Source organism: Corvus brachyrhynchos, unplaced genomic scaffold (assembly GCF_000691975.1).
Source record: "Corvus brachyrhynchos isolate BGI_N302 unplaced genomic scaffold, ASM69197v1 scaffold34, whole genome shotgun sequence".
In the NCBI taxonomy this organism is placed as follows: Eukaryota; Metazoa; Chordata; class Aves; order Passeriformes; family Corvidae; genus Corvus; species Corvus brachyrhynchos.
In genome coordinates, this window is record NW_008238126.1 from 6094903 (window position 1) to 6106892 (window position 11990).

Consider the following 11990-nt stretch of genomic DNA (forward strand, 5'->3'; position numbering starts at 1 on the left):
TTGTGGTGCGCGTGGCCAGTGTGAAGCCGCCGGCCAGGGCAGGGCTGGGAGTGGGGACTGGGCATGGTCAAATCCCCGGGCAGGGCTGGGAGGGGGGACTGGGCATGGTCAAATCCCCGGGCAGGGCTGGGGGGAGCCGGGTCAGGTCCCCTGGTAAGTCACCAGCTGGTGACTGGTACTTAGACAAGGGCTGAGTGGGATACAGGGCAGAGGACAAGGGCTGAGGCAGACGGGACCCCCAGTCAGGGCTGGGGACAGGCCCTTGGAGGTGCTGTGGTGGCCAGTGTCTCCCGAACAAGGGATGCACCCTGCTGCCTTTAGGCTGGGGTCTGGAGCAAAACCCGGCAGTGCAGGTGTTTCCCACAGAAAGTCCAAAGCGCCGTACAGTTCCATTTCCAGCGTAAAGAAGGGGACATCTCCCTCCAAAACACAGCTTGCGCTCTAAAACCCCAGCAGAAATTTCCCATCCATGCTGGAACCATGTGAGGGAAGATAAATAAAGTCTGTGAGAAAGATGAGGCTTTGTTTTTTGAAGTTAAAATGCCTCAAGGGATGTGCTGCTTGAGAGGACAGTGACAGAGGTCCAGTGACAGCCCCAGGAGGTCCTGGCACAGCCAGTGCTGTCAGGGACCCTGGAATGGCAGAGACTTTGCCACGGCACCGCTGGGTTCAGAGAGGAACGTGGAATTGAGGTGTTTTGTGAGGACAGTGCCATGGTGATGTAACACATGTGTCAGGTGGTGCCTCTTGCTCTTTGCCAGCAGGACAAATGCTTACCTCAGTCTTTAGATGATTGATAGCTGGGAGATGGAAACTTCAGACAAGGAGGGATCAAGGTTCGGAGCTCAGCTGTGGCAGGCCAGCCACACCTTTCAGCTGACTTCAGACAACTGGAAGGCTTTGTTTTGAACCCCACTTCATGATTCTATGGAATCATTCACAGAATGGTTTGGGTTGGAAATACCTTAAAGATCACCTAGTTCCAACCCTTCTGCCATGGGCAGAACCACCTTCCATTAGAACAGTTTGTTCAGGTCCCCATGCAACCTGGCCTGGAACAATTCCAGGGATGGAAACTTCAGCACACTGCTTTTATGGGTTTTGTCCCACTGCTTTTATTGAAGGACTAGTCGGAGACTTCACAGCTCTCATATTTGGAAATGGTCCCCTAATTTCCAGACTAAATTTACTTATAGCCAACTTACACTTGTTGCACTTGTGCCTAGTCTGCTCACTAGCTCTTCTTAACATCTGAGCTGATTTATGTTATCTGCTTTTATTTATCAGTTCATCTGCTGACTGGAATTATTCATGCAAAAGAAGGTTCCCATGCCCTATAGGGAGGTTATTTTAACCTCTCTGAAGGACCTAAATAGTTATTCCTGATCTGAATGTGATCAAGCACTGGGCTTATTGAATAACAGCATCATTTATTCCTAAGGGGATATTTATGCTGTCAGTGTAAATACTGTTTTGAAATTGTTTTTATGAAGAACCATTAAAAGTGCTTATAATGTTTTTCATGTTTTGCTCTTGTTTTTGTAAGGTCCTAGGCAACAAGAAAGGGGTAGGTGAGCTCAAAAATTGTGATGTGAAACTGCTTTAAAGCAGAGGAGTGAACCACCATTCAGATTATGGTCAAATTGCTTGTGTACCTACTGATGCCAGGCATAGAGAACACAGGAATGAGACGGGGATGAGGGAAGGGGAAATAAGTGTTAGAAATGCTGCTGGTTTTCAATTCTAGTTATTCTAGTTATTTGAGCAAAACATCATCCAATGATCTATGTAGGCTTAGGAAAACATCATCTGCAAATCTGGTTGGAAGAGCTAAGGTTCCCTTGGTATCTTGGTGAGACTGAAATCCCTGGTTTCTTCAATTAAATTATAATTTAAAGTGCATTTAAGCTGTTAGTGCTTCTTAAAAAAGCCGTCCTTTTCCCTTCCTCTCCTCCCTCCCTCCCTCTCCTGCCATCCCATCCGCCCACTCGTGCTGTTCTGGGCATGCTGTGCAATACAAGTGCTTCTGCTGTCACTCAGTAAAACAGGTTGGAGAACTGATCTGACTGAAGAATTAAACAAATTTTTTTAAATCAGTTTTTTTTCTGCCTGGATCAGCTTCCTGGTGGAGTTCACCCCACGCACGCTTGTGCTGGGAGCAGAGCACGGGCCTGGCATTGACTGTGCCGGAGCTCCCCATCCTCTTGGGGAGAGCTCATCCCAGATGGTCCTGCCAGCCCTGCCCAGGACTCTGCTCCTTACCCAGCAGGGCTTGGTGGTAACCATGGAAAGGCTTTTGGACAAAAGACGCAGCTGTTTGTCCAAGGAGACCGGGAAAAGGGACACACAGTCATGGAATCGTAGAATTGTTTAGGTTGGAAAAGCCCTCTAAGACCATCAAGTCCAACTGTTCACCCAGCGTTGCCAAGTGCCACATCCACACAGCTTTTAAACCCCTCTAGGGATGATAATTCCACCACTGCCCTGGGCAACCTGTTCCAGTGTTTGAAAACCCTTTATGTGAAGAAATTGTTCCTGATATGCAATCCAAACCTCCCCAGCACAACTCGAGGCCGCTTCCTCTTGTCCTGTCCCTTGTTCCCTGGGAGAAGAGCCTGACCCCCACCTGGCTACACGCTCCTGTCAGGGGGTTGTAGAGACTGAGAAGGTCCCCTCTGAGCCTCCTTTTCTCCAGGCTGAGCCCCCCTCCACTCCCTCAGCCTCAGACTTGTGCTCCAGACCTTTTCCCACCTCCGTTGCCCTTCTTTGGACATGCCCCAGCCCCTCAATGTCTTTCTTGTCATGAAGGGCCCATAAGTGCACAAAGGATTCCAGGTGTGGCTTCATCAGCGCCGAGCGCAGGGGAACAATCACTGCCCTGATCCTGCGGGCCACACTACACGATCATAACATACAGAGCATTTGAGCTGCACACAAAAGTAGGCTGAGGACTCCTGTCTCTGTAAGAAAAATACCAAGAGGTCTTCAGTGGCACCAAAGGAAGGCATTGAAAAGCATTAAAAAGCCCATTTTTTTCACGCAAACTCTCACAGCCCTGGTACTGACTGCCACAGAGCTGCTGCTGAGAGGTGCCAGGACGTTAAAAGGACAGGCATTTTACAGGAATAGTTATGAAAACTAGTAAAGAATTTTGGGAGGACTGCAAGCCTGCTTAAATCCATAAACAAACCAGCCGATGGTTACTCGGGGTTAGGAGTCACCTTCCTTCAGTTCTCCTGCAGTTCTCCTTCAGCTGGTTTGGTGCAAAGCTGGTGCTGTTTGAAACGGGAGAGTTGCTGAGGCTTGGAGGGAGGTGTTGCTCAAATTGCTTGTGAGAAGCTCCCTCTGCTGAGAAATCCAAAGTATGTCCGGTCACCCTGAAGGAAAAGCCTGTAGGGGAACGTGGGCTGGAGCGGGGCTCCCTGTGTTTACCTGATGTTGCTCAATTGACCAGCGTCCCGATGGGTTTTTTTGAAAGGTATTTATCAGTGGGATATCTGTTACCCAGGACCTATTTCTCAGGTTTCACAAATGTTTCATGTGAGGGAGTAGAGGTGTGTGGTGCCCTGAGGAGGAGGAGGAGGGCAGAGGGTTTGGTGCAGCAGCTGTAGCTGGGGTGGCCCTAGGGAAATCAGTCAAAAAGGGAAAATGAGTTTTCAGTTACTTTAGGAACTTCCAGCTAGCTCTCAGGGAAGGTGAAACACCAACCGAAGGCTTAGGCAAGGTTAGATTGGTGAGGCTATTTTAGGTGTAGGTGGACCTAATGTGGAAGGACTCATTTAACATCCGTGGTGAGGAAAGTGGATTGGTCTACCCTGTCCAGCACAGAGTCCTTGGGGTGACTTTGCTCTTTTTCCCTTGCTTTCCTCTGTCTTCTCAAGGCTGCAGTCACCCTGTTCACGTTGGGAAGGGCTTCACCAAGAGAAGAAATAACTGGTGCTGCAGGAACCAAGGATACATGGGCTGTATCCCATGTGCTCTGACACCAATCGTGTCGCAAGGCCCCACTCCTCTGGTGATGAGCTATTGTAGGTGCTGGTGGGACCCATCACCACCTTGGGGGGAAGCAGATGCAGGGTTGGAAGTGAAATTGGGAATACAGACGATGGCAGAGTGTGTCCCATCCTTCAGTGGCTGTGCTCTGCATCAGGAGGCGAGGTCAGCTGCTGGTCAGCACGTTCACAGAGCCACCAAAAAAAACCCCAGTGCTGCAGAACATACGAGAGCTTTCGTGTATTCTCTGTGACGTGTATTAAATCCAGCTTTACACTGCCTCTGAAAGGATACCCTGTCTGGGATTTATAAAAAGAATCACTTGTCAAAACAGAGAGCCAGACTGGGAAAGGAATTCAGCCCTCCCTTCACTGTCACCAGGGTAGTGTCCTCTGTAGCAGAAATGAAATGGCTGTGGCATGGTAGCGGGTGTGGAGAGCTGGTTACTGAAGAACTTGGGGTTTCAGCACTCAAATTACAGGCTGAGGGAGGCCACACTCCTCTGGGTGAGCAGTGGGGGACAGCGAGCTCATGGTGACCATCGGTTGGCTTCACAGCCCTGAGAGTGAGGAGGAGAAGTGAGTGAAGAAGCAGTGATGGTCCCTTGTCTCCTTCTATTGGTGAGATCCTGGGGACACCAACTGTGCTGGGCATGAGAAAGGAGCTGCAGTCATTGAAAGGCAATAAATGGATTATTTCAGACTCATGATATAATGGACACCAGTGCCAGTGGCTTCCAGGATGCACCTTGTCATGAACCACAGCTGGTGGGGAGTGACTGCAGGGTACCCTCTCCCATCACTTGCCTCTGGAATCTTCTTGCTTGGAGTCGCAAGTTCTGTGGGAACCTGCAGCGATCATTCAGGGTGATGATGGTGAGGGCTTGACAATGTCACTGGAGAAAAACACTACAAGTTGTTTCTCTGTGCAGGCCACATTTTTCTCCCGTTTTCAGCTCCCAGCAAATCTGCCTGTGTGTTTAGCGTCCCAGTACCAGATGTACTTGCAGGCCCTTTTCCTCCAAATAAATCTAAGACTGGCACTGCCTTGGCTGTGGCCATTCTCTCTGTCTGGTGCTGTCACTCTGTCACCTGTCTGCTTTCATTTATTTCAGTGTTTTAAAAATTCCATGGGCCCACTCCCAGGTGATGTAAACTGATAAAACTCCAGGCCATGCTCCAAAAACATCAGTGTAACTGTAGGATCTGGCCTTTTGGGTTTACTTATGCCAAAGAAAAATAGAAAAGCTGTGAGCAGAGCAAAAAAAAAAAAAAAGGAGAAGAATGGCTGGGAAAAAAGAGTTTAAGATGTTGGTTATATAAGAGTTGTATAGCTGTTAAAGTCACCCAGAATATCCTTTTAATAAATGAAGAAATCACAGCCAGATAAGTTAATAATTAAGGGTGACAAAAATATACCATTGTTCCAATAGTAAGGAACTGTATTGGTCTCTTATTGAAGATAAATGGAGGCGTATTTAATGTGGTTCAGTGCTATGCTGATAGACTACAAATGTCCTTTTTTTCACTAGAAAACTCAGTATAAAATCAGGTCGAAAGCTGATTGCCAGTATTTGTTCCCTCCAAGTTGCTCGGCTCCTTTCAACAGCAGATGTGCCTTGGAAGCAACTCCCACGTGTATGGAACTGAGCAGAAGGAAGCTGGAGGCTCTGAGAAGAGGTTCCTGCCCCTTTCTGTGGAGAACGACAAGATGTGCTCCCACGTGTGGATCATCTCATGGAGATACAGAACGATTTTCAGACTGAGGACTGGATAAACCCACTGGTCCTCAGCTCTGCAAATCAGTGACTGGAAAAGGTGTCTGCACAGAAGGTGATGAGGGTGTGATTGCTCGGTTTCCTTTAATACAGGAAATTGCTGTAGAATCCAGTTTGGCAGACTTGGTTGGAGCCATAGCTAGTAAAATGAGACAGTAATTTCAGAACCTCCTGAAACAACCAAACCCCGGTTTTTTGATTGCTGCAGCACCCTACCCATGGGAAACAGTGGCCTTTAAATACCCATCCACAGAAACCCTGTGACTCAAAACAAATAAATCTGAGAATGGGTAAATGCACTGATCCTGCCCCCAGCTCATGTTGAACTCCAGGTGCACTTCCAAGCCCCTCATGTGCTGAGCTGCAGACTCACACAGCTACCTTCTGTCTCCTCCTGCCCTCTCCATCCTTGGCAAGGCCCACTTTTTTACAGAATGCTTAAGGAAGCATTGAGAAATCAGCCAGCAATAAACCATTCTCATCCCACAGCAGTTAATTACCATTATCTATGGTATCAGCCCAGAGCCTGTAATAAGCCCTGAACTTTTATTGCACTGAGGTGTCCACTTTCATCCAGACTAATGCAGATTATAGGGCTGGGATGAATTTTCCCTCATGCTGGAACTGGCAGAGTGAATCACAGGGCAAGAGAGTTTAATCTCTCTGTGAGGCAACCAGTCGCCTGCCAACAAGAGCTGACACTTCTCTGGCACAGGAGAAGTGCCAGGGAAGTGAAACCACACCTTTTCAAATAAGATGAGTAGCCAAAGAAAAGGACAGGATACATTTTGGGGAGCAAGATTAACTCTCTGGATCCTGGGTGACTTCCCAGGGAGGTCAAGCAGGGAAGCCCGTGTTCTCCATCTGGGATGGCAGGTCTGCATCTCAAGGATGCTTCTTATGGGTGCTTTCTGTGAGGTCCTGTTGCAGTCTGAGGTGCTGATGTAAGTCATCTGCATATGGTAGATGGAGACCTTTCTTTTCAGTCTGAAGGTAACTAATTTAGGCAATGTCTTCCAGCTGTTTCTTCACATGCATCTTTGCAAATGCCTGTTACTCACATTCACATCCCCCTCTTTCTTCCAAATCAGTACAGAGTCTGTTTTTCCCTGACAGATTGAGGGAAGACATGGGAGCAACCTGCTCCTACACCTTCATAGGAGAAATCTCCTGCTAGTGCTGTTTCTTGCAGGCAGAAATCAGGAAGACATCAGGAGTGGGGTCTCCTCAGAGCCTCATACCACAGAGCTAACCAGAGTGCGAGGCAAATTCCCCACTGAGGGAGCTGTGGCCCTGGAGATGAGTGTTGATACCCTCTGACAGCCTGGCTCTGACTCTTTTAATGCCATTACAAAGAAGCTGCAGCCTTTCCCAAACTCACCTCCTGTCATTTCTTGCAGAGTTTCAAAATTGTCTTCAGTTACCTAGAAACCCGTGTAAGAAGATGTAAGTGTTCTGGGTTAAAGCGAGGCAAGGTGTGCGGGCAGAAGTCACAGAGCTCTCACTGGGTCAACAGCTGATGTTGCAGATGAGCTTTGAAGAAAGCAGACAGGTTTTTGGGCACAGCAGGGCAGCAAAGGCATCCCAGGTGAGTATTTCACTGAATTAGAAGGGAATTTCTTACAGGTATCTTGTACAGACTCTTTACGTCTGTGTGCATGCAAGTGTGCATATGCTACATCAAATGTCCTGGGAATGCTGCTCTCCTGGATTCTTAAGTACTTTAGATTTGTAAGTAAGTTAGGCCTGTAAGTAAGTTGCTGTTGTGGTATAGTAAATCCTGTATGAATCCTTTGCTACATTGTTTAACTTAACTGATAACGTAAGTTAAATCTGTTAGGTTTAAGTGCTGTTAAGTTTAAATGCTGTTTATTGAAGTACTTTTGTGCCTTTAGGATGTATTCCTTTTTATCCTTACATTTTCCCATCCTTTTGTCTCCCCCTGCCCAGCCCAGCCTCCACAGAGATAATTTTGGGTTTATTTTGGTCTGGATTGATTAACGTTGGATTTTTTGTTTTCTTTTTTTCTCTCTGTGCTTTAACCATCCAGTAAGTAGTAGAGTGAACCTTGTTAACAAACTTTGTCGTGCTGTTGCTTTTATATTAAATCTGTTTTTGCTGCTACCTTTGCCGGTGATTCTTTGAACAACCTTAAAACACTCCTTGACAACACTCCTCCTCTCAGCCATTCCTTGTGTCTCTCCTCAGGCTGTCATGCTTCCCACAAAACGTTTGCAAGGTTTGCTGGCAGTGTAATGTCCCTCAGCCACCTCCCAGCACAGCACAGTGATGTGAACAAGGGCTTGTGGGCAGCCTGATGCCGAGGCAGGCAGTGGGATAATGCAGGGGCATTGGAAAAGGAAAAACAGCTGTGGCACATCTGGGACAGGTGTGTGTTGGACACCGAGGGCTCCACACATGGTGGCAACCAGAAGAGCTGCATGGCAGCTCCACCGTTTTTCTCTAAAATTTGTAATTAATGCTGCTTTGAGCTTCTCTTTTGTGCTTTTGTGCTGAAAAATAAACAAAGCCCAACCCATTCCCTACTCCCTGGAGAGCTCTGTAATAGCTGCATGCAGCAGAGGCATGAAGAAGTACCGGGTCTCGGGGATGTCAGCATAGCTGTAGTTCATCTCACATCTAATGCTGAGTTCACGGGGAAGCAAATTTAGCCAGTTTTGTGTTTAATCAAAGTGCTTGCTACTTCTTTGAACATCAGCCGTTGGAATCAAGGATACACAGGAGCTTCAAGCTCAGACATCCAATGTGTGGAGTAAAGCAAACTGCTGCTGTGTTCCAGCAGCCAGGGCAGGTCTCCCATAGCTCTCTCTGCTCAGGTGTGATAGATGTGACTAACATCAAGCTTGACTGAGGAGCCTGCAGGGCTGGAAACCAATGTTTCCTCACTGCAGCTCACACTCCAGCAGAGCTGCAGCAGCTGTGGCGTGTAAAACATGCTGCGTGGTGGGTTACCCATGTGTAACACAACCGTGGTGCCTCTTCATGGAGAAAGAAAGAAGCTCAGACACGGGGCTTCCCCGAGGCAAAAATCTCCAGGAGCTCAGGAAAAGTTTTGTCTGACTGAAGACTGAGCTGAGACATCAGGATTTAACTCTTTTCTGCCCCCATCCCCTGTTAGGCAAATTTCAAACCCTTTGTAGATTTTGTTGGAAAGTTCCTAGGAAGCTCCTTCTGTCCTCATCTGCAACACAGAGATTTCCCTTACAGGAAACCCAAAGCTTTACCATACATATTTATCTACACAACAGCCCCAACAGGAGTTGGCACCTCAGCCAGGAACTCCTGTACTAACACAAGTCCCAAATGAAGAGCTGAAGGAATTTGAGAACACTGCTTGTCCATAAAGCCCTCTGTGGATGATGCTATCAGTACTTTCCAAGTCCCTTTCCAAGACTTTCCACCACAGCTGTGTTCCTCAGTGTGGTGCAGATTTACAGGCTGCTGGTTGGGACATCATTGCAGACATCAAGCAAATATTTAAACTTTAATACACTCAGAGGATTTGGGTCCAGTGCCTTGCTAGATGATGGACATAGCTAGTGCAGGAACCACTTCAGAAACTGATCTTAGACAACTTTGTACACCTCTTGCTCTTCTGTTAGAATTCAAACTCAGTAAAAGCCATTTGAACTAAATAATAAAATATATTACAAAGTACATATTATGGTACAAAAAGGACTTTGGCAGTCAATAAAGTCTCAGGGCGAAACCACAGCTGTCTGCAGAAGGAGTACTTCTAGGTGAACTAGCCAAAAAAACAGACACCACTTTGTGGTCAGGGGGATGATCCCCTTTCACATCCAAATGCTTGGCCTTTCATGCTGGAGAGCACAAAGGAGTGCTCCCAAACCCTCAGCTGCCCATGCAGCAGAACCACCACAGAGAGATTCGTGTCAAGCTGCTGGTTCAACCCCAAAGGACACCGGTGAATGTTGCATCATGTGAAGATGTAGGACAAATATTTTCAAAGCTTGGGTTTGCTGACTGGATTAAGTAGGAGTGCCTGAGCCAGTACATCAATCAGCACAACTAATCAGGCATTTTAAGAAGATGCAAATTAAGGCAAAGATAAACGTCAGGAGGTTTCTCCTTTGCTTTACACGTGTTGGATGCAGGAACTCTGTCCCATCTGCACATCCTCATGGCTACGTGCTGCAGCCCCTTATCAGCCTGGCAGGCTGCACCCACTCCTGCTGTGCCCAGTGGCCCATGCTAAGGGAAGCACGAGGTGGGCCAGGCCCTGGGAATGGCTTCTCTATGGATCTGGACAACATGGACACCTTATGCCTGCAGAGAAATGACCCCTGAAGCCACATCAGTGCCTCTTTAGTGACTCTGTCACAGGAGGCATGACCAGAGGTGCTTGCTGGGGGCAGCTGGGCGTGGGGAGAGTGTCCTGTGTGCCAAATCACTGATGGACACCTGTGGCCTGGCCCAGGTCCCACATATAAGGTTTCTGGCAGGGAGCCTGTGCTCTGGACTTGGTGCATCCAAATTCATTTTTGACTTGGTGCTCTTGGTATCACCCCCCTGTTGTGACAGGGCAGAGGGTCCATGCATCTGCACACACACCCCTACTGGAAAAGCTGACTTTATTTATCTTGATTATACAGTGAAATGCACTATTTTACATGTGATTTGCTGCAGCAGCAAAATTAGGTGAACAGTGAATCAAAAAGCAGCACTTTTTTTGTGCCAGCAGCATTGCTCAGGCTCAGCATCCTTACCTGGGGGAGGCAATTACTGGAACAATCTCTTTCCCCGTTCCTCCTTTGTTCTTGTTCTTGCAGGGGCTGTAACTGTCTTTTATATCTCCTTGTTTTCTCCACTGCAGTTTCACCATACATGGGATGTTTTACATATTTTCCACAGATATTCTGTCTTTATTCTGGAAAAGCCCTTTCCCTGTGCCCCGTGTTGCAGCACCTTGTCCACCAGCAGGAAAGTTCTCAGAGAGGGAAAATGCAGTTTGGCCAAGGTGCTGCTAAGCAGACAGAGGTGCTGGTAGCATTCAGCACTTCCAGCCTCTACTTCGTGGTGGAGTATTTGGCATGGGTTTGTGGCTGCCTGTAGGCCAGACCTCTGGGGAAGGCAGAAGGTTGTGGATGGTTATGGGGCTTAAAAACCAGTGTGCTGGCACAAAGCCACCTCGCTCTGCAGCCCTGTGCTGGGAACAGCATGGAGCTGTGCACTAACGCCACCTTGAAGTGCTTCAGATGCTGTTTGAATCAAATTTCAGTTAAATACAATATCTGAGCAGGTAACGAGCAGAAAAAGTTGTCTTATTGTCCTTCAACAGGGTAACTCCTGATTCACAGTGCCCCCACATCATTGGGTGCTGGCCTTGGGGACTCCTGCCCCATGCTCCTCTCTGAGGGAGACCCAACCTGCTACAAGGCCACTCCTGTGTGAGCCAGCCCTCCATGTGCCTCAGTCTGCCATTTGTAAAACTCCACAGTGTCTGCTGTAAACCTGCATGTTCTCAGCTTGGCTGAGTGGCTTCTAAGCCACTATTCCACACCAGGGCTGTGCATCTGCCCCTGCAGCCTGTGCAGGTAAACCTTGAGCTGCTTTCGAGCTGGTGAGGTGAGGAGCTCCAAGCAGTGCAGGAACAGCAGCCCAGGGTATCCATAGAAATGGCTCTGCCTGTCAGTGATGCTCAGCTGTAGCCCGAGAGCAGTGTGGTGGATCTGTGGATGTGTGAAATGCACAGCCATAGCACAGCACGGTACGGCAGCTCTTGATCAAATCTGCCTCCAGCTTGTTTGATATCCAGGTGTCCTGAGTGCTGCAGGGTAATGGTTTTAAACTAAAAATTGTATTAGCTATAAAGAAAAAAGTTTTTTTTCCAATGAGGCTGATAAAACACTGGCATGGGTTGCCCAGAGGGGTGGTGGATGCCCTATTCCCAGAAAAATCCAAGGCCAGGTGAGGTGGGGCTCTGAGCAGCCTGATCTAGTTGCAGATGTCCCCGCTGGTTGCAGGGGAGTTGGACTACACGGCCCTTAAATGGTCCCTCCAAACCCAAACCGTTCTGATTCCATGAACGAGGGCAAGGGACAATTTCAGCGTTTGACAGAGAGCTGAGGAGAACTAAAGTGGTCACAAAGCAAGGCTGGGGCAGGGACCCTCCTGTGCTGCAGCGTGGCTGTCCCACGCACAGGACAGCACTGGTGTCCCCAGGGCAGGGGTGTCCCAG

The 11990-nt window shown here is 48.2% G+C and overlaps 2 protein-coding genes across 2 annotated transcripts in view; one reads left to right on the top strand and one right to left on the bottom strand.

Annotated features, from left to right (window-relative positions):
• Positions 1-10634, bottom strand: part of DHCR24 (24-dehydrocholesterol reductase) — a 20664-nt gene extending 10030 nt beyond the window's left edge. Inside the window, exons 1-2 of the mRNA XM_017733539.1 lie at positions 10519-10634; positions 2752-2896 (exon numbers count right to left, since the gene is read on the bottom strand). Coding sequence (XP_017589028.1) covers positions 2752-2896; positions 10519-10634 — 261 coding nt within the window. The remainder of the gene's footprint in view (positions 1-2751; positions 2897-10518) is intronic.
• Positions 7047-11990, top strand: part of TMEM61 (transmembrane protein 61) — an 11575-nt gene continuing 6631 nt past the window's right edge. The window contains exon 1 of the mRNA XM_008633057.2: positions 7047-7358. The gene's annotated coding sequence lies outside the window, so the exon portion shown is untranslated. The remainder of the gene's footprint in view (positions 7359-11990) is intronic.